Source organism: Hoplias malabaricus, chromosome 3, assembly GCF_029633855.1.
Source record: "Hoplias malabaricus isolate fHopMal1 chromosome 3, fHopMal1.hap1, whole genome shotgun sequence".
Taxonomy (NCBI): domain Eukaryota; kingdom Metazoa; phylum Chordata; class Actinopteri; order Characiformes; family Erythrinidae; genus Hoplias; species Hoplias malabaricus.
In genome coordinates, this window is record NC_089802.1 from 41,641,020 (window position 1) to 41,660,569 (window position 19,550).

Below are 19,550 nucleotides of genomic sequence, written 5' to 3' on the forward strand. Positions count from 1 at the left end.
TTATAAGGAATTGAATAAGATAATTAATGCAAAATAACAGTTCAAATCATTCTGGATAGTTTTAGGTGCTCCAGGTTCCTCCGGCAATCAGAAACACATGTTGATATGTGGAGTGGCTTTGTGATTCTGTCTGCACGTCTGTGTGTGTGTGTGTGTGTGTGTGTGACTCTGTGAAACAATACAGAGGTAAGTGTGAGAGTGACTGGTTGCAGAACAGTAAGCAGATATACATGTGTGAGTGACTGGGTGAACGTTTGAAACTGTAAACAGGTATGAATGTGCGGGTGACTGGCTGGGTGAACGTGTGAAACAGTAAACAGTTATGAATGTGTGAGTGACTGGGTGAACGTGTGAAACAGTAAACAGTTATGAATGTGAGTGACTGGGTGAACGTGTGAAACTGTAAACAGGTATGAATGTGTGATTGGCTGGGTGAATGTTTGAAACTGTAAACAGGTATGAATGCGTGAGTGACTGGGTGAACGTGTGAAACTGTAAACAGGTATGAATGTGCGACTGGCTGGGTGAATGTGTGAAACTGTAAACAGGTATGAATGTGCGAGTGACTGGGTGAACGTGTGAAACTGTAAACAGGTATGAATGTGTGACTGGCTGGGTGAATGTGTGAAACTGTAAACAGGTATGAATGTGCGAGTGACTGGGTGAACGTGTGAAACTGTAAACAGGTATGAATGTGTGACTGGCTGGGTGAACGTGTGAAACTAAACAGGTATGAATGTGTGAGTGACTGGGTGAACGTGTGAAACTGTAAACAGGTATGAATGTGTGACTGACTGGGTGAACATTTGAAATGGTAAACAGGTATGAATGCGTGAGTGACTGGGTGAACGTGTGAAACTGTAAACCGTTATGAATGTGTGACTGGCTGGGTGAACGTGAGAAACTAAACAGGTATGAATGTGCGAGTGACTGGGTGAACGTGTGAAACTGTAAACAGGTATGAATGTGTGACTGGCTGGGTGAATGTGTGAAACTGTAAACAGGTATGAATGTGCGAGTGACTGGGTGAACGTGTGAAACTGTAAACAGGTATGAATGTGTGACTGGCTGGGTGAACGTGTGAAACTAAACAGGTATGAATGTGCGAGTGACTGGGTGAAAGTGTGAAACTGTAAACAGGTATGAATGTGTGACTGGCTGGGTGAATGTGTGAAACTGTAAACAGGTATGAATGTGTGACTGGCTGGGTGAACGTGTGAAACTGTAAACAGGTATGAATGTGTGAGTGGCTGGGTGAACGTGTGAAACTGTAAACAGGTATGAATGTGTGACTGGCTGGGTGAACGTGTGAAACTGTAAACAGGTATGAATGTGTGAGTGACTGGGTGAATGTGTGAAACTAAACATGTATGAATGTGCGAGTTACTGGGTGAACGTGTGAAACTGTAAACAGGTATGAATTTGTGACTGGCTGGGTGAACGTGTGAAACTGTAAACAGGTATGAATGTGTGACTGGCTGGGTGAACGTTTGAAACTGTAAACAGGTATGAATGTGCGGGTGACTGGCTGGGTGAACGTGTGAAACAGTAAACAGTTATGAATGTGTGAGTGACTGGGTGAACGTGTGAAACTGTAAACAGGTATGAATGTGTGACTGGCTGGGTGAATGTGTGAAACTAAACAGGTATGAATGTGCGAGTGACTGGGTGAACGTGTGAAACTGTAAACAGGTATGAATGTGTGACTGGCTGGGTGAACGTGTGAAACTAAACAGGTATGAATGTGCGAGTGACTGGGTGAAAGTGTGAAACTGTAAACAGGTATGAATGTGTGACTGGCTGGGTGAATGTGTGAAACTGTAAACAGGTATGAATGTGTGACTGGCTGGGTGAACGTGTGAAACTGTAAACAGGTATGAATGTGTGAGTGGCTGGGTGAACGTGTGAAACTGTAAACAGGTATGAATGTGTGACTGGCTGGGTGAACGTGTGAAACTGTAAACAGGTATGAATGTGTGAGTGACTGGGTGAATGTGTGAAACTAAACATGTATGAATGTGCGAGTTACTGGGTGAACGTGTGAAACTGTAAACAGGTATGAATTTGTGACTGGCTGGGTGAACGTGTGAAACTGTAAACAGGTATGAATGTGTGACTGGCTGGGTGAACGTGTGAAACTGTAAACAGGTATGAATGTGCGAGTGACTTGGTGAATGTGTGAAACTATAAACAGGTATGAATGTGCGAGTGACTGGGTGAACGTGTGAAACTGTAAACAGGTATGAATTTGTGACTGGCTGGGTGAACGTGTGAAACTGTAAACAGGTATGAATGTGCAAGTGACTGGGTGAACGTGTGAAACTGTAAACAGGTATGAATGTGCAAGTGACTGGGTGAACGTGTGAAACTGTAAACAGGTATGAATGTGTGAGTGACTGGGTGAACGTTTGAAACTGTAAACAGGTATGAATGTGTGAGTGACTGGGTGAACGTTTGAAACTGTAAACAGGTATGAATGCGTGAGTGACTGGGTGAAAGTGTGAAACTGTAAACAGTTATGAATGTGTGACTGGCTGGGTGAACGTGTGAAATTAAACAGGTATGAATGTGCGAGTGACTGGGTGAACGTGTGAAACTAAACAGGTATGAATGTGTGACTGGCTGGGTGAATGTGTGAAACTGTAAACAGGTATGAATGCGTGAGTGACTGGGTGAAAGTGTGAAACTGTAAACAGTTATGAATGTGTGACTGGCTGGGTGAACGTGTGAAATTAAACAGGTATGAATGTGCGAGTGACTGGGTGAACGTGTGAAACTAAACAGGTATGAATGTGTGACTGGCTGGGTGAATGTGTGAAACTGTAAACAGGTATGAATGTGCGAGTGACTGGGTGAACGTGTGAAACTGTAAATAGTTATGAATGTGTGAGTGACTGGGTGAATGTGTGAAACTGTAAACAGGTATGAATGTGCGAGTGACTTGGTGAATGTGTGAAACTGTAAACAGGTATGAATGTGCGAGTGACTGGGTGAATGTTTGAAACTGTAAACAGGTATGAATGTCCGAGTGACTGGGTGAATGAATGTGTGAGTGACTGGGTGAATGTTTGAAACTGTAAACAGGTATGAATGTCCGAGTGACTGGGTGAATGTGTGAAACTGTAAACAGGTATGAATGTGTGAGTGACTGGGTGAATGTGTGAAACTGTAAACAGGTATGAATGTGTGAGTGACTGGGTGAACGTTTGAAACTGTAAACAGGTATGAATGTGTGAGTGACTGGGTGAACGTTTGAAACTGTAAACAGGTATGAATGTCCGAGTGACTGGGTGAATGTGTGAAACTGTAAACAGGTATGAATGTGTGAGTGACTGGGTGAACGTTTGAAACTGTAAACAGGTATGAATGTGTGAGTGACTGGGTAGACGTTTGAAACTGTAAACAGGTATGAATGTGTGAGTGACTGAGTGAATGCGTGGTGCCCTGTGGTGGACTGGTGATCTGTCCAATGGGGTTCAGACCCACCGTGGCCCTGATCAGGGATGAAGTGGTTACAGAAGATGGATTGATGAATGAATACAAGTGATTATTATTGCTATTTCAATCCTAACTTAGACCTAACTGTCAGTCACAAGCAAGTCTCTCAGCTTCCAGACCAGATGACAGTTTCACCCTGAGCTGTGAAGGCTGTAGGAGAGGGACGCAGTGAGCTCTGAATGGTGAAGCCTTGCTGACCCACGAGGCTGATATAATGGATGCATTAAAAGTACAATGTTCCTACGTCTGGATGTTTTGCTGTGGACGGAGCTTATTTATGTTGGGGCTCTGGGCCCTGGTGTAAACTCAACACCAAGGATGTGAATGTTTTTAGTTGGGTTTGATTTGAGGAACGACTTGTGTGTGGAGCTGTCAGTCAGCCCCCCCCCCGTGTTGGCCATTAAAAACCCATCGTACCCCCCACTCTTCTGGGATGGGTCCCAGCAAATATATCCATTTCGGTGGAACGTGTTTTGTTTTGCGAGCGAATGTGTTTTCTTTGAGACTCGTTCTGAGGCTGCGTTCCCAACTCTCGTTCTCTTCTTCACTCTCTCCCTCCTCTGCTCTCCCAGAAGAGAAGGAGAAAGACGGAAAAGGAAAAAGTCTGGTGTTCATAAAGCTGGATAGGTTTTTATAAGGCATGTAATGTACTTTATAATGTTTGGCAAGATTCTTTATAATTCCTCTTACAGTGCATTACAGTTCATAAATAGTGTGTATTATGAATAATGTATCTACATAAAACTCATTACGGTGTCTGTTCCTAGTACAGTGTGCTATAATGTTTTACAATGTTCCTCTAAAATGATTTTTTTAATGTATAAAATTTTTATATTTTAAAAGTCATACTCTTGTTTGCATGTAACTATATCTGATTATAAGCTTATGCCAGGCATTGATTCTAAAGTATTCTGAACATAGGCTTCATAGGAGCAGTTATGCGTGGGTTTCCGCCGGGTGACTGTCTGTGAGGAGTGTGATGTGTTCTCCCTGTGTCCGCGTGGGTTTCCTCCAGTTGACTGTCTGTGAGGAGTTTGGTGCGTTCTCCCTGTGTCCGCGTGGGTTTCCTCCGGGTGACTGTCTGTGAGGAGTGTGGTGTGTTCTCCCTGTGTCCGCGTGGGTTTCCTCCAGTTGACTGTCTGTGAGGAGTTTGGTGCGTTCTCCCTGTGTCCGCGTGGGTTTCCTCCGGGTGACTGTCTGTGAGGAGTGTGGTGTGTTCTCCCTGTGTCCGCGTGGGTTTCCTCCAGTTGACTGTCTGTGAGGAGTTTGGTGTGTTCTCCCTGTGTCTGCATGGGTTTCCTTCAGTTGACTGTCTGTGAGGAGTGTGGTGTGTTCTCCCTGTGTCCGCGTGGGTTTCCTCCGGGTGACTGTCTGTGAGGAGTGTGGTGTGTTCTCCCTGTGTCCGCGTGGGTTTCCTCCGGGTGACTGTCTGTGAGGAGTTTGGTGTGTTCTCCCTGTGTCCGCGTGGGTTTCCTCCGGGTGACTGTCTGTGAGGAGTGTGGTGTGTTCTCCCTGTGTCTGCGTGGGTTTCCTCCAGTTGACTGTCTGTGAGGAGTTTGGTGTGTTCTCCCTGTGTCCGCGTGGGTTTCCTCCGGGTGACTGTCTGTGAGGAGTGTGGTGTGTTCTCACTGTGTCTGCGTGGGTTTCCTCCAGGTGACTGTCTGTGAGGAGTGTGGTGTGTTCTCACTGTGTCTGCGTGGGTTTCCTCCGGTTGACTGTCTGTGAGGAGTTTGGTGTGTTCTCCCCGTGTCTGCGTGTGTTTCCTCTGGGTGACTGTCTGTGAGGAGTGCCATGTGTTCTCCCTGTGTCCACGTGGGTTTCCTCTGGGTGACTGTCTGTGAGGAGTGCCGTGTGTTCTCCCTGTGTCCACGTGGGTTTCCTCCGGCTGTCCTTAAATGTCCTATGACACCTGTGAGTACTGTGAGCGTTTTGCTTATAAGTTTTTGTCAGGCTTTTATATATGCACACAAATGCATTAAAAAGCACAATGTATACAGGATTGATGAGACTTGTTCCCCGACCAATGCTGGATTGTTTTGTATATAATTGTAACCATGCCAGGTTTTAAGGGCTATTATTTATTCCCAGTGGCACCTTATAAATTCATTTAAAAATGTATGAATACTGCATCCATAACCAAATCAAATGAAGTAATCAGCATGAAGTGTTACAATAAATAAATTAATAAGTTAGTGAGTGAAAAAATACTGATTATAAACACGGATAAGCTTATGCCATGAATAATAATGTACACTGTATGATTTTTAACACATTATAAATGCAGTAATTAAGTGCATTGTATAGAGGATTCATAGGAAATGTTACTAAAACGGGGTATAAGCTAATGTCAGGGATTGTGAGGTATTGTGTATGTCTTTTTTTTTTTTTTTTTTTACAGATTATAAGTGATATGTATGATTTCATATTGCATTATGAAAAATTATAAGTAGAAGATTCATGAAAAGCAGAGTTCTAGATACGTTTTAAGCTGTTCTCTTTTTGTCTGGATGCTCTCAGACACTTCATGAAGTGGGAGAAACATTTTGTGCCGGAAGTTCCTCGTGGTGTGGGAAAACACTGGGTGTATTTGTGTGTTTGTGTGTGTGGGAGGAAAACTGTCCGGCCGGCAAGCAAACAAACAAGTCCACTCCAGGCCAGAAAAAAACAACAGCAGAAAAAAAGCTGTGTGGTAGGGAGGTGAAATGGAGCGAGGAAGGCTGATGTGTTTATAGTGCAGGACTGAACTCAAACCCGGTTGTTTTAACAGCTGCGCTCCTTTTCCTTTTCTCCGTCGCAGGCCTTCGAGTCATGATGCAAGAGGCGGGGCCGGAGGTGCCGAGCAACGGGACGACCAATCAGAACGGAGTGGGGGCCAGCGCGGAGGGCGGGGCTAGAGACATGCGAGCGAAAAGCACCACACCTTCCTCTGACATCACAGCCGCTGACCTGGTGAGCCTTCAGCAGCATCAGGTAAACACACAAGCTCTTCTTTAACTCATTAATAAATAGACATTAACTGAATGGAATTCCTGCATTTTTTCTGTTCAGTGACCTCAAAGGATTTAATTTCGTATAGGACTATGTCTGGTGTATGATCTTAATTTTCATAACCAGCCAGTAAGTCAACAGTTCTGAAAGGATTCCTGAGGATCCTTTGCAGTGGCAGTTCTTCTGTCCACTGTTATCTCAGCGTGGTCATCTTTGTGGAGAGTTCTGGACTGTTTTCACACCTCATTGCTCACTAGCAGCTCAACAGAGAGTCAGAATATTCACTGTTTATGTCATAACAGAGTTACCTGGGATTGAATATTTATGTGATTATATGATTTCAAAATCAGTATCAGGGCGGCACATGGGGCTGCAGGTAGTGTAAGTGTCCCACTGCTCCCAGGGTCCTGCGTCTGTGTGGGTTTCCTCTGTGTACTCTGATTTCCACACACATTTACATGTAGGTAGGTGGACTGGAGGTTTTTAAGTGACTAGGTGAGGGTGTGAAGTCCAGGGTGTGTTCGTCTCTTGTGCCTCTTTTGTGTTTGGGATGAAGCGGTTGCAGAAGATGGATGGATAGATAGACGGATGCATAGACGGATAAACAGATAAATGGATGAATGGATGGATAGATGGACGGACGGACGGAAGGACGGACGGATGGACGGACGGACAGATGGACAAATGGACGGATGAATGGGTGGATGGATGGACGGACGAATGGGTGGATGGATGGATAGGTGGATGTTGGATGGATGGATGGCTAATTAAAATGTTAACACGTTGCTACTGTTGAGTTATGTTGTATTTATGCTGATATATGTATTAAATATTATAACTGGCTCTCACTCTTTTCTCTCTCACTTTTCTCACTTTTTTCCTTTTTTTTCTGGACGCTAAAAAGTGCTTGCATTGTACGTTTTGTTTTATGTGATTATAATTTTTTCATCCACAGGGTTATACAATTATACATGTAAAAACATGAATATAATTTAAATATAATGTAGATTTAAATATAAATATAATACCATTGTGTTGAACTTACATTGATTCTTTATTTTACATTTACATATCCATCATTACAAGCTTCAAACTTAAGAAGGGACAGTGCAATTAATTGTGGGTAATTGCAGAAAATTGTGAAATTTACTTTTATCGATCTGCAATATTAGATAAGTGTATTTTGCCTGTATCTTAACAGCACTAAGCCGTGACAAAATGTTGGCTCAAGGTTCCATGTTGTCAAAGAAGAAATTGATATTTTAGAATCTCCAGCATCTGTGTGCTTACAAGTAAATGTGTTATTCTCTCTCTCTCACACACACACACACACACCCACACACCTGTCCTTTATTAACGCATGTCATCAGCATACCCCTCTCTCTCTCTCTCTCTCTCTCTCTCCCTCTCCCCTCCCTCTTTTAAGTGCTCATTAATATTTGATCACCCCTCCCTCCCTCCCTCCTCCAGTGCATAAACACATTATTATGATTATTTATGTATATTGAAGGCACGCTGAATTTTTAAAAGACTCTAAAGTGCTCTTTTGGTGATTGTGTGTTTGGTTTGCTGGTGTGTTTATGCTAGCATGCCTGCATCCGCATTCCAGTGAAATATTTATCACGACCCAGTCTCAAGAGCCAGGGAAGAGCTGAAGGAGTGCAGGTGTGAGGGAGGTACCGGACAGCGCATCGTCCAGCGCATTGTAAACACGTCAGGACCCGAAGAGGCGCCGGACGGCTGTCTAACCAGCCGTAGTGACCGCTGCTTTTTCCTTACTCCTCACTCGCCGCTGTTGACCACTTAGGGAGTGTGTCACTAAAGTGCAAGCAACTGTAAACGTCAAGAGTGAAAGAGATGACAGAGCTGTCGGCTGATTTGCTGTTTATAAAAGTAAAAAAAGTATGTCATTAGTTATTTAATGTTTTTATGTGGCTCCAAAGCAAACCGTGCTGTAGGTCACAGCTTCCGTACCGAATCCTGAAATCAGGGCACTGATGGAGGGAGGGGTTTGTTTCTACCAAACTCTTAAAGTTACATAGTGCAGTTTATGCAGTGCTGAGTCCAGAGTAGAATAGATCAACCTCAGAGGCTCTATCCTCCCTATTACAGGTCACTGGAGCATCACAGTAATTTGTAATTTAAAGGTAAAAATACAACCAGGTGATAATTTAAACAGAAAATGTTGCGCATAGGATGCTGTCATGTTTCTGTAGAAAAAGAATGGCAGAGAGAAAACTCCAGTCCAGTAAAAACAGTGTTATTAGTCGCCAGCAAACATCTCCCCATCACTGAGGCCGAGCTGAAGTGAGTGGATGTGTGTTTTCTGTGTGAGTGTGACGTGTGGACGAATAGGAACAGGATTTGAAAAGATCATTCTCTCTCTCTCTCTCTCCCTCTCTTTCCCGTGGCCCCAGGGGGTGATGGGAGTTGTTGTCAGGGCTGGTTTGGTGCTGATGGAGCGAGGCTCTGATGTTGCTGTCAGTCGCGGTGGCGGCGGCTTTGCTCCACAGACGGATCCGGACAGGCCTAGGTGACGCTCTGTGGAAAACAGAAGCACAAAGAACATTGATGTTTTTGAAAAACCTTGTATGTTTTAGTGTCACGGTCACTGTTTTTTGACAGTGTTTGATGGTAAACTCTCAGAACAACACAGACGTCTCGGTCTCTTCGGGGACGAAGGGCAGGAACAGAGACAGGACACTTGGACTTGGCCGTCCTTGTTCATATCTGCAAGTTCTCCAAAGAATTCCTCGCATGGTTTATTAGCTTAAAGGAGAACAGTTTGTTTCAGATGTGATTTTTTAGATTTTTGAAGAAACTTTCTGCACAATTCAGTCTCTCAGTGGTTTGATGGAATGTGATGAGGGAAGGAAAACAGCGAGGACTGATGAGAAAGTCACCACGTTTTTTATAGAGATGTGGTAGAAGAAATATGGATCATAGTCATTTTATTTACTGTCAGGGAGAACACACCAAACTTAAATCCTAAACCCCAGGACCTGCTGCGCCACAGTCCCACCCACTTATTGAATAACACTTTTTATATGTCATTTTGACAATGGTAAAAAGCGCTAACAAACAGCCTAACTCACCAAACATTCACTTATTTAGTTTGTTTATTTATTTATTTTTTTAATTAAAATCCCATTTAAGGGCGACACGGTGGTGTAGCAGGTAGTGTCACAGTCACACAGCTCCAGGGACCTGGAGGGTGTGGGTTTGAGTCCTGCTCTGGGTGACTGTCTGTGAGGAGTGTGGTGTGTTCTCCCTGTGTCTGTGTGGGTTTCCTCCAGGTGACTGTCTGTGAGGAGTGTGGTGTGTTCTCCCTGTGTCTGTGTGGGTTTCCTCCAGGTGACTGTCTGTGAGGAGTGTGGTGTGTTCTCCCTGTGTCCGCGTGGGTTTCCTCCAGGTGCTCCGGTTTCCTCCCATGGTCCAAAAACACATGGTGGTAGGTGGATTGGTGACTCAGAAGTGTCTGTAGGTGTGAGTTTATGTACCTAGCCACAGGAATGCATCAGTGCCGGTCACAAAGCCCGGATAAATAGGGAGGGTTGTGTCAGGAAGGGCATTAACACTGTGCCAGATTGATGGTGCGGATCGCGGTTGATCTGCTGCTGTAGCGACCCCTGACAGAACAAAGCAGCTGAATGAATAAGAAAAAGAAGAAGAGGAATTATTATTAAAATACATTTGAGCTTTACACTGCTGTCGTGCAAACCCCCGCTTCAGGTTCACACGACCAGAGCAGCAGTGCTATTGGCTGAGGACATGAATGTGTTTGTCTAACTTGGAATCAGCATAAAGTTTCACTCATAAAGTGTATTCTTCCCCAAACATCTGCAACTCAAATGTCTTCAACACAGTGAATTCACTTACAGCATTTCACTAAGGTCTAATGTGACCAAAGCTTTATAACACCCTTATATAACAAACTCTTACAAAAAAAAAAAAAAAAGGTTTTCAGACGTCTGGTTCCTATCATTTCCACTGTGAATATTCTGACAGCATAAGTTTCACTACAGCAGACTGTTTCACATTAGAGCTCACTGTTTACAAAACCGTGCAGAAGTTAAAGGAATGTGTGAGAAACCTTTTCAATTTAATGCTCCGTCCCTTGAGCTTTTCTCATCCATGGTTTAAGGTCACAAGAATGATATTTGCATCTAGTGATATATCTATGCCTGTGTATATCTGTATCTGTCTTGTTACTGCTCAGCTGCAGAACTACGTTGGTTTTTAATGTGCTGCTGTGTGATTGCTGTGTAAGTATTTAAGAAAAAAGACCCTGATTTTCCCAGTGGACAGTGATGCTAATGTAATGTAATTTAACCTAAATTCTCAGAATTGAAAGTTCAGAAGGAGTCAGAGTCTTACTTCGTCCCACAGAAGACGATACCACAGCTGATTAGGAAGCTAAAGTTCATCGCTGTCAGTCTGCCGCCTTGAGTCTCCTGTGATAGGCTGTCGGGGCTGGTGTAGCCCTGCCCACCATGAGGCCGGAGCCCAGTGTTGGCGGCTCGGAAATCACAGGCATGCTGAATTCATTAGTGTCGTCGTCACACGAAAAAGCATGGATGAAATTTCAATAACTGCGGGCCACAGTTGAGTAAACAGTTGCAGTGAAACTTAATTCCTGTTGACTTTGCCTTCATTCTCTGCCAGAGGCGCGTTCTGATTCGCCCGCCTGAGACAACAGGGGTTACGACTTTGATGAATGTGAGGGAAGGGGGGCGGGGAGGTGGGGGGGTGGGTGGTGAGACACACACACACAGAGACGGAGAGAAAGAGAAATGTGGGTGAGCTATAGAGCTGAAGGCAGTGACACGGCTCTGCACTTGACACCACAACAAAAAAAAGTAAGAGAGAGGGAGGAAAAAGGAAATCAAAAAAGAAAAAAAAATGTCCCCTCGCCCTAAAATAGAGTCGACTGTTTAGCATTAACTTCAGTCGTGTTATGATCCAGGCCGATGAGTATTTATTGACCACTGATGATGTCATCTGGCACTCTGAACCCCCTCTGAGTTAAAGAAGGCATGTGCTGGGGGGGGGGGGGTGTTATTTTTTGTTATTTTTTATCATATATTTTGTTGTCATTAAACTTAATGCCCTAGATCCATGGAGACCTAAGATGCTTCACACAGCAGCATGCCTCACATCTACACTTCTTAACCAAGGCATTCAGAAGTCCTGGTGTTTACAGGCTCTACTGAAATTGTATGTGTGTTGGAAAACTGCACAAACAGTTGTCACCACAGCTTTTCAGTGTTGACCCAATTGCGAGTTTGATACCCAGTGGTGCCATTCGAGACGGAAAGTCACAGTTTCTTCCCTCCTCTCTCTCTCTCTCTCTCTGGGTGGCCACTATGCCCTAGCCAATGCAGACGTCTGTTCCCCAACACAAGAGATGTCCAGCTGGACTCTTCTGAGTGTGATGAGCTTCAAAGATGTTGTACTACCTCAGTTCTAAAAGAAACAGTGGCCTGCGTCAGTGGATGCATACACTAGCCTTTACTCTCTCTCTCTCTCTCTCTCTCTCTCTCTCTCTCAGCTTGGTAGCAGTGTGAGATTGGGTGAGACTTAGTGGATGGAACAGGCAGAGACAACATTTGGGGAGAACATTGGGTAACAATCAAAATAAATGAAATCAGGGAAAAAAAAAATTGTTGTGGTCATCACAGTTCTCCAAGTTTCCGACAGCAAACGGGTAAAAAGGAATGAAACAGACCGGGCCAGATCCTTCTCAAAGATGCCAGACATTATTTTCCTGCAGTGGCTGAGACAATAACGGTCTCAGAGTCTATAAAATATTTAAACAAATATATATATAAATTCTGGTTAACCATCCATAGAAGTACCTTCAAATCACCTTGTTTCCAAATAGTGTTTTTTAATTAAGACAATGGTTTATGTGTTTTCTACATATGTTTACAAGTCATTTTCTGATCATTTCAACTAAACATTGATCTAAGGCCCGTTGGATATTCTGTGGAGCAGAGTTTTTACTCTTCCCGAGACTCCAGACCTCCTCAGCTCTACGAATCCTGATGAATTTAACCTCTCGATTTCTAAAGCAAATACCCTGAAGTGTGTGAAAGAGGAGGGGAAAAGGAAACAACAAACCTGAAGGTTGGCATGTCATCTGTCCTTGTTAGGGAGCATAACTATGAAAGACAGTGCTCATTAATAAAGACGGAGGATAAAATAATTGTAATCTGTTTGATCATCTCGACCCTGACGGGGGAATTTATCTTGCTGCACTCGTCAGATTGGGGGGAAGTAGACCATAAGCTCCATTTAAACATCTCCATTAGAAAGTCAAATCCCCAGCGCCATGGGCTCATATAAAAAGCTACGTGGCCCTCAGTAGGAGTGTTCTAGATAGAGTTTGGTGGCTTTGCGTCGTCTTATGTTCACTTCAAATAGCTGAGATCTTTTTACATCAGACGTTTTATCCTCCTTTGTTTTTTTTGTGTGAAGACAGAATAAAGAAGACATCCTTATTCTTAGCATTGTAAGGTTGACTTGAGAGAGGGACACATCAATTATTTTCTTGAGGTTCAGGTCTCTAGCATTTATCGTCTCTCTTTTATTGCTTCTTTCACATTTTTTGATCTGCGTTTTTTGTTTTCTTCTCTGCTCTATGCTGCTGCTTTCTTGTTTCTGCAGTAGTGTAAAAGTGTAAGTGACTGGAATTTCCCTGTTCACGACACACACACACACACATACACACATCCTCACTAAGCCACACAAGCACCTTGACGGAGACACTTGCCCAGGTCGGGCAGATCACAAACCCGCCGGCTTGCGTAAGCTCCTTTGACAGACCCAGAACCCAAACTTTTCAGATCGCTATCAGCCACAGTGGAAGTGCAGGTGGTTTCGGTCCTATTTCGCAAAGCAAGATCGATACAGACGTTGTGGAGAATTGCACTCTGTGACTGTTCTCAAAGGCTCTTGAAGCCGGCCCGCCGTCTGGTCACGTGTGCACTCAGCCTGGGACACAGCTTGTGGTTTCCAGCATCGACTTTTGATGAGGAAATGAGGATGATCAGAGAGATAACATAAAGACGGCCGATCTTGTGCAGCAGAGAATCTTTTTGTGGTGTTTTTGCCCTTTTTTGTGTGTTTCCCCTTCATTATTTTGACGCGTCTGCGACAGGAAGCCCCTGCCTGTACACAAGCTGAAAAACCTCTGCAGTCTGCAGCGAGATGGAGGTTGCTTTTAAAAACAGATCAAGAATCATTGGCCTCTTAGTTCATTGGCCACAGTCGTAGTTCTGAAGATTCTCAAATAAAGAGCAATGTCTGGCCCACTGCAGGATTTTAAACATTTAACCAATGATAAAAACAGGAGACACTTCACACATAATGACATTTTCACCCACTTTTCTGTGCTCGATCAGTGTTAGTCATCAAAGTCCCCACCACTGCACAATCCTCCCTGAATGACACACCACACACTTTCAGATTACACACACCCAACTGACGGCTCCAGTCCAAAACCTCGCAGGAGTTTCTTGCGAACTATTACGTCTTGAGAGCAGCCAGGAGTTTCTCACAAAGACGTGACGGATGACAGTGATACCTGCTATTCTCGTGGTGAGTGTTTTCTGCTCAGAAACAGGCAAGAAAATGATCTGGATGAAACCAAGGTTGGGGAAAAAAACAAGGCTCATACTGAATGCATACATACAGTAATGTACTACTGTACTGTACTTATATATAGATTTGCAATGATAAACATTTGAATATCTGAGACATTGCTCAGATAAATAGCTTTTTAAATCTCATTTCAGGTGCCTAAAACCTTTGCACAGTTCAGTAGGTCAATCCTGTAAACACTGACAAGTTCTGGTCAGCTCGCCTCTCATTGGTTGAGTCTTTATGCATGATATCAATGTCAAGTTTCACACCAGGGAGTCGGCATACAGCCCACTTTACAGAAAATTGGACATTTTCATATTTATGATTCACAATTGGCACGGGCCGATTTCTCTGGGAGAAAAGCGGAGGGGTAAAGACTGGATTATGGACGCTAAAGGAGAACCTGGGAACATCATTGTTTACAATCAGGAAACCTACTTGCAATTGTCGACAGGAGCAAAGCAGCCTCAAAATTGTTTTGATTATTATGTAGAGTGGGCCAGGCATAAGCTGGACTTGAAACAAAATGGAAAACAGTCCAGTATTTTTATTGCTGGACAGGCTTCACCTTTGGCTTGTGTTTTATGCTTAATTTATATATATTTCTTTGATGACAACTCTTCAAAAATGTCTTGGTTTGAATTGACCATGGGTTTAGAGCTTATAGCAGTCTCCAGTTGCTCAGTTATGGCTCTGGGGGATAGTCTCCAGCATAGTTTGGTGACTCCTTGCTCCAGCACAACAACAAAATCAGCAAATAACTTAAATCTGTCAATGGGAGGAACCTGTTCTTTTTTTAATACCTCCACATACAGGCCCTTCAGTCCTGGAAGGCTGTTCATTCTTCTAAATGCAGAGGTTCTCAAACTTTTTCTCAGTGGCTCACAGAATGTCCACCTAATAAGATGCGTTCCAACTCACATAGAGGTCCCCAGAGCATCCAGTGGGCTGCGAAGACCTTGTCTGAGGTTCATCTAATGGACCCTGAAGATCGGTTGTAAAACCACAGCATTAAAACCTTGGATCAAAAGCTTCCTTTTGGAACCAAAAGCGGTCCTTACATTTCTTCATTGTTTCTTTATTGCTTTGTATCACCTTTGTTTGTATGAGTGCTCCATGAGTGCAAACGAACCCATCTGCAATCAGCTGGAAATGGCCATGAAGACAAGACCTTGTTCTTCTTAAGAATGTTGTTCTTATCTCCAGCGCATCCCTGGAGGAGCGCCGTTTGATGATTAATGACCAATTCTGCTGGTGCATTTTTAATCGCTTGCATGTTGGAGCAAACTGTCGTTGACTTGTACTTACAGCGCGATTGCCAGTAATCCCCCTCAGCCCATGCAGCTGTTGAATATTTAATACCGGCGTCCTGTCTCATTGCAGCCTTCTTTTAATGAAGTTTGAAGGGTTGCTGAAAATATCCACGACCATTCGACCCTGTGTTCTCCAGCCCCAACATACTCCGGCAATATCAGAAAGTGGGAAAAAACAAGGGGTGAATAATTGCTTTTCTTTTATGGAAGGGCAAACCCATTCGAGTTTGCTTTGTCAGGCCTGTGCTTTAGAGCTTTGTTACAAATCACAAGATAAGGCAAAGCAATTATGAGTTGTGTTTCTTTTCCTCCCTTTGCGCGCTCTCTCTCTCTCTCTCTCTCTCTCTTTTGTGGAGTTGGTGATGGCTTTGCGTGTTTAGAGAGAGGGAGGGAAAGAAAGAAGGTGGCTTTTTAGCCCATCACACATGGGCTTGCGATGGCACACACTGAGGGCTTGCATTATGCATTATATATCCCTCATGGAGAGTGCTTCAAGTGAGTAGATGGAGGAAGAGAACAAGGGGTAAACAGAGAGAGAGAGAGAGAGAAAGTGAAGGAGGCCATAGACCACCATGACAGCAATTGCAGATTACAAGCTGATGAAAAAAGAGTCAAACAAAAAGTGGAAAAGCTGGATTAAACACACGTGGCAAAACGTCTCGATCTTTTCTTTTCTTGCATTCTCTCTCTCTCTCTCTCTCTCTCTCTCTCTCTCTCTCTCTCTCTCTCTCTCTCTCTCTCTCTCTCTCTCACACACACACACACACACACACACACAAACCCTTTCTCTTTCTTCCCTCTCAGGTATCTGCTTGTAAACTCTTACAGGTAATATTGCAAGACAGAAGTGAAATGACAGGCCTCCAACTTCCCGACTTATTGCGAATCTGGAGGACAGGGATAAGGATCGGTGTTATGACACCACATATTGCCCCAAATTGCTTTATTGGTAAAATGATAGTGCTTCCTCCAATTTCAATAATTTTCTGGAATCCCTCGTCGAACGGTTTAATTATGTTATCACCCAACTCGCAACATCTGTCTTTATACTGGAACAGATGACAGTTTTATTACGGGGTGAATTTCTTTGCTGGCTCTGCCAATTGATGGGCAATCTGATTCATAATCGTACTGATGCCGATGGAAATTGAACATTAATGGTGCTTGTATGTAGAAAAAGGCGAGAAATAATTATTCTGCGGAGAATGAGAACACACAGCATGTCACAGAGCACTCGATCACCGCACTCTCTGTGGAGCTCTGTGCTTTAGCAATTGGGGCATATTGCCTTCTGCCATTGTGGCTAATTGTTGCAAGCAATATCTCCACCTTTAACGTGGCATCTCCCTCCAGGCGTCTTGTGTTAGTTCACGGATTTGGAGCAGCGATCTTTCGACCTGGAACCTGTGATAGCACAATGCTTTGTTAATAATTGGCCTTTGGTGTTCCTTACACAAATCACAAACATTTGCTGGTGTCTTCAATGATCTCAGACTCTGTGAGCTCTCTCATTATGTTTGAACACTGAACAAGAAACGTGTCACTGAGTTTCACCAAGTGTCTGTTCGATACGGTTTAATATTAAATGGTTGTGTAGTGTAACGTATATCAACACTGCTGGGGTTCCATTACCTGGATATCTGCTTCTAGGTAAAACCTTAAATTGGAATCTTTATATTAGGAGAAGGGTTGGAAAGGAATAAAAAATGGCACACATTTGAAGGTTCTTTAGAATGTTTTATGCACATTTGCTATTCTTCTCTGTGTATTGGCTGAAGTGATGATTATTGTCATAAATGATATCACAAAAATTTTTCTGAGGTTATAGATAGTGGTACTTCTAGAGCACATCTAGGTGGCCATGAGGACAGTGGTGTGGTGAAGGTGGGCACGGGGACCGCGGTGTCGTGAAGGTGTGTGTGGGGACGGCTGTGTCGTGAAGGAGGTGGGCGCGGGGACGGCTGTGTCGTGAAGGAGGTGGGCGCGGGGACCGCTGTGTCATGAAGGAGGTGGGCGCAGGGACCGCAGTGTCGTGAAGGAGGTGGGCGTGGGGACTGCGGTGTCGTGAAGGAGGTGGACGCAGGGACTGCGGTGTCGTGAAGGAGGTGGCCGTGGGGAACGCGGTGTCGTAGAGGTGGGTGTGAGTGATGAGATGATTTACAGGTCGTATGTTTGTGCTCTGGGGAGGTGGAGGGAGTTTACTTCTTACTGAGTTAACACCCTGTTTACAGTAATTCATGTCCAGAGGGGAGAGGGGGCAAGTTGTTTGACAGCGAGGTAGAGAGGGGCTGTGTCTGGAGCGTCCAGCAGCACTACACCGTGCTCTTTGTTGCAGTAACGGAGAACTGCTAATGGATCTCGGGTCAAACGGTCAGCCAGCAGAAAAGCTGAGCAGTGGGGCGAGGTGAGAGGGTGAGGGAGTGTGTTAATGTGTGTGAGTCCAGGTAACAGTGTGTGTGTGTGTTTGCATAGATCTGCTGGATGTCCCCATTGTTCTACTTCCCATATTTACATAGATGATGTAAGCTCCTCCTGCGCCATTGTTTCCTGCTCTTCTTCAGAAAGCAGGTCATTGTGTGTGTGTGTGTGTGTGTGTGTGTGTGTGTGTGTGTGTGTGTGTGAGAGAGAGAGAGAGAGAGAGAGAGAGACCTCTGATGTAAATGATGCCCGCTATGCTGGTACCATTAGCTTGTGTGAAGCACCTCTCATTGTCCCTGCAGGCCGGATGGGCTTTGATGCGGTAGGTTCTGTCACGGCCGTGAAGAGGGGAACTCTAAACTTGGAGCAGGTGTTCCCGGCAGCTGGGGGGACCGAGACAGTGCTGCCAAACGTGTCTGTGTTGTTTTAGTATTAGATGGCTTATTTGGAGGGCCTCAAATAAGCCACAGAGAATTTCAGCTTTAAGGCGCAGCCTGACTTTTCACACGGAGGAATAAACGCCATTCCTCCTTTGTTTTACATGTTTCTTAGTCTGGGCCACAGCTAAACACAGCACATAGCAGCTGTTAGGACTGAGGAATTATCTGGAATTCTGACTGAACCTACATTAAAGCAACACTAAGTAGTTTTTTTAAAATGATATGAAAGGTCCAGTTTCAAAATCATTATCCTTCACTGAGCTGTAACACCCTCCTTGGTTGCTACTCTGGGCTCAGCACTGCAGGAAGTGCACTATATATCTTTGCAAGGAGTGTACGAAAGCAACCCTCCTCCCCCCAACTCTTGATTTGAGGACAGTGGAGTTAAACTTTGAAATGTTGGGGAGCCTACCCAGAATCACTGGGCGCAGGGAACACACCCTGGAGGGGGCGCCAGTCCTTCACAAGGGGACACACATTCACTCACACACTCACACCTATGGACACATTTGAGTCGCCAATCCACTTACCAACGTGTGTTTTTGGAGCGTGGGAGGAAACCGGAGCACCCGGAGGAAACCAACACAGACACAGGGAGAACACACCACACTCCTCACAGACAGTCACCTGGAGTAAACTCACGCAGACACAGGGAGAACACACCACACTCCTCAGTCACCCGGAGGAAACCCACACAGACACAGGGAGAACATAACAAACTCCTTACAGACAGTCACCTGGAGGAAACCCACGCAGACACAGGGAGAACACACCACACTCCTCACAGACAGTCACCTGGAGCGGGACTCGAACCCACAACCTCCAGGACCCTGGAGCTGTGTGACTGTGACACCTACCTGCTGCACCACCGTGCTGCCCAAATATTAATAATAATAATCAGAGATCAGTGATCAACGTTTTTTTACAAACACTGGTCCTCAACTGTTCACGTCCACATTGACAATTATAACAGAATCAGATAAATAAGCAACTGTATACTTTTTCATATTGTATTTTAGGGGTCATTTGAGAAATGCGTGTCACTTCAAAGGGTATATTAACTTTTTATCATATCTGTGGTGTGTGTGTAAAACTGCAGTGTAAACATGCTTCATATTCACTGTTTGTTTGTTTTTCTTCCTTTCTTGCGTTTGCTCTTTGTGTTTTCAATATGTATTGTATTAGAAACAGTGTAATATTCTGCACTAACCGACAGCAGAATGTTTAAGACAAGACTGGGAGCAGT

The 19,550-nt window shown here is 44.3% G+C and overlaps 1 protein-coding gene across 5 annotated transcripts in view; it reads left to right on the forward strand.

Moving 5' to 3' along the window:
* Nucleotides 1-19,550, forward strand: part of foxp1b (forkhead box P1b) — a 264,654-nt gene that overhangs the window by 134,254 nt on the left and 110,850 nt on the right. For all 5 annotated transcript variants that reach the window (XM_066662601.1, XM_066662598.1, XM_066662603.1 and 2 more), the window contains one exon: nucleotides 6,296-6,468. In XM_066662601.1, the coding sequence (XP_066518698.1) occupies nucleotides 6,296-6,468 (173 nt within the window). The remainder of the gene's footprint in view (nucleotides 1-6,295; nucleotides 6,469-19,550) is intronic.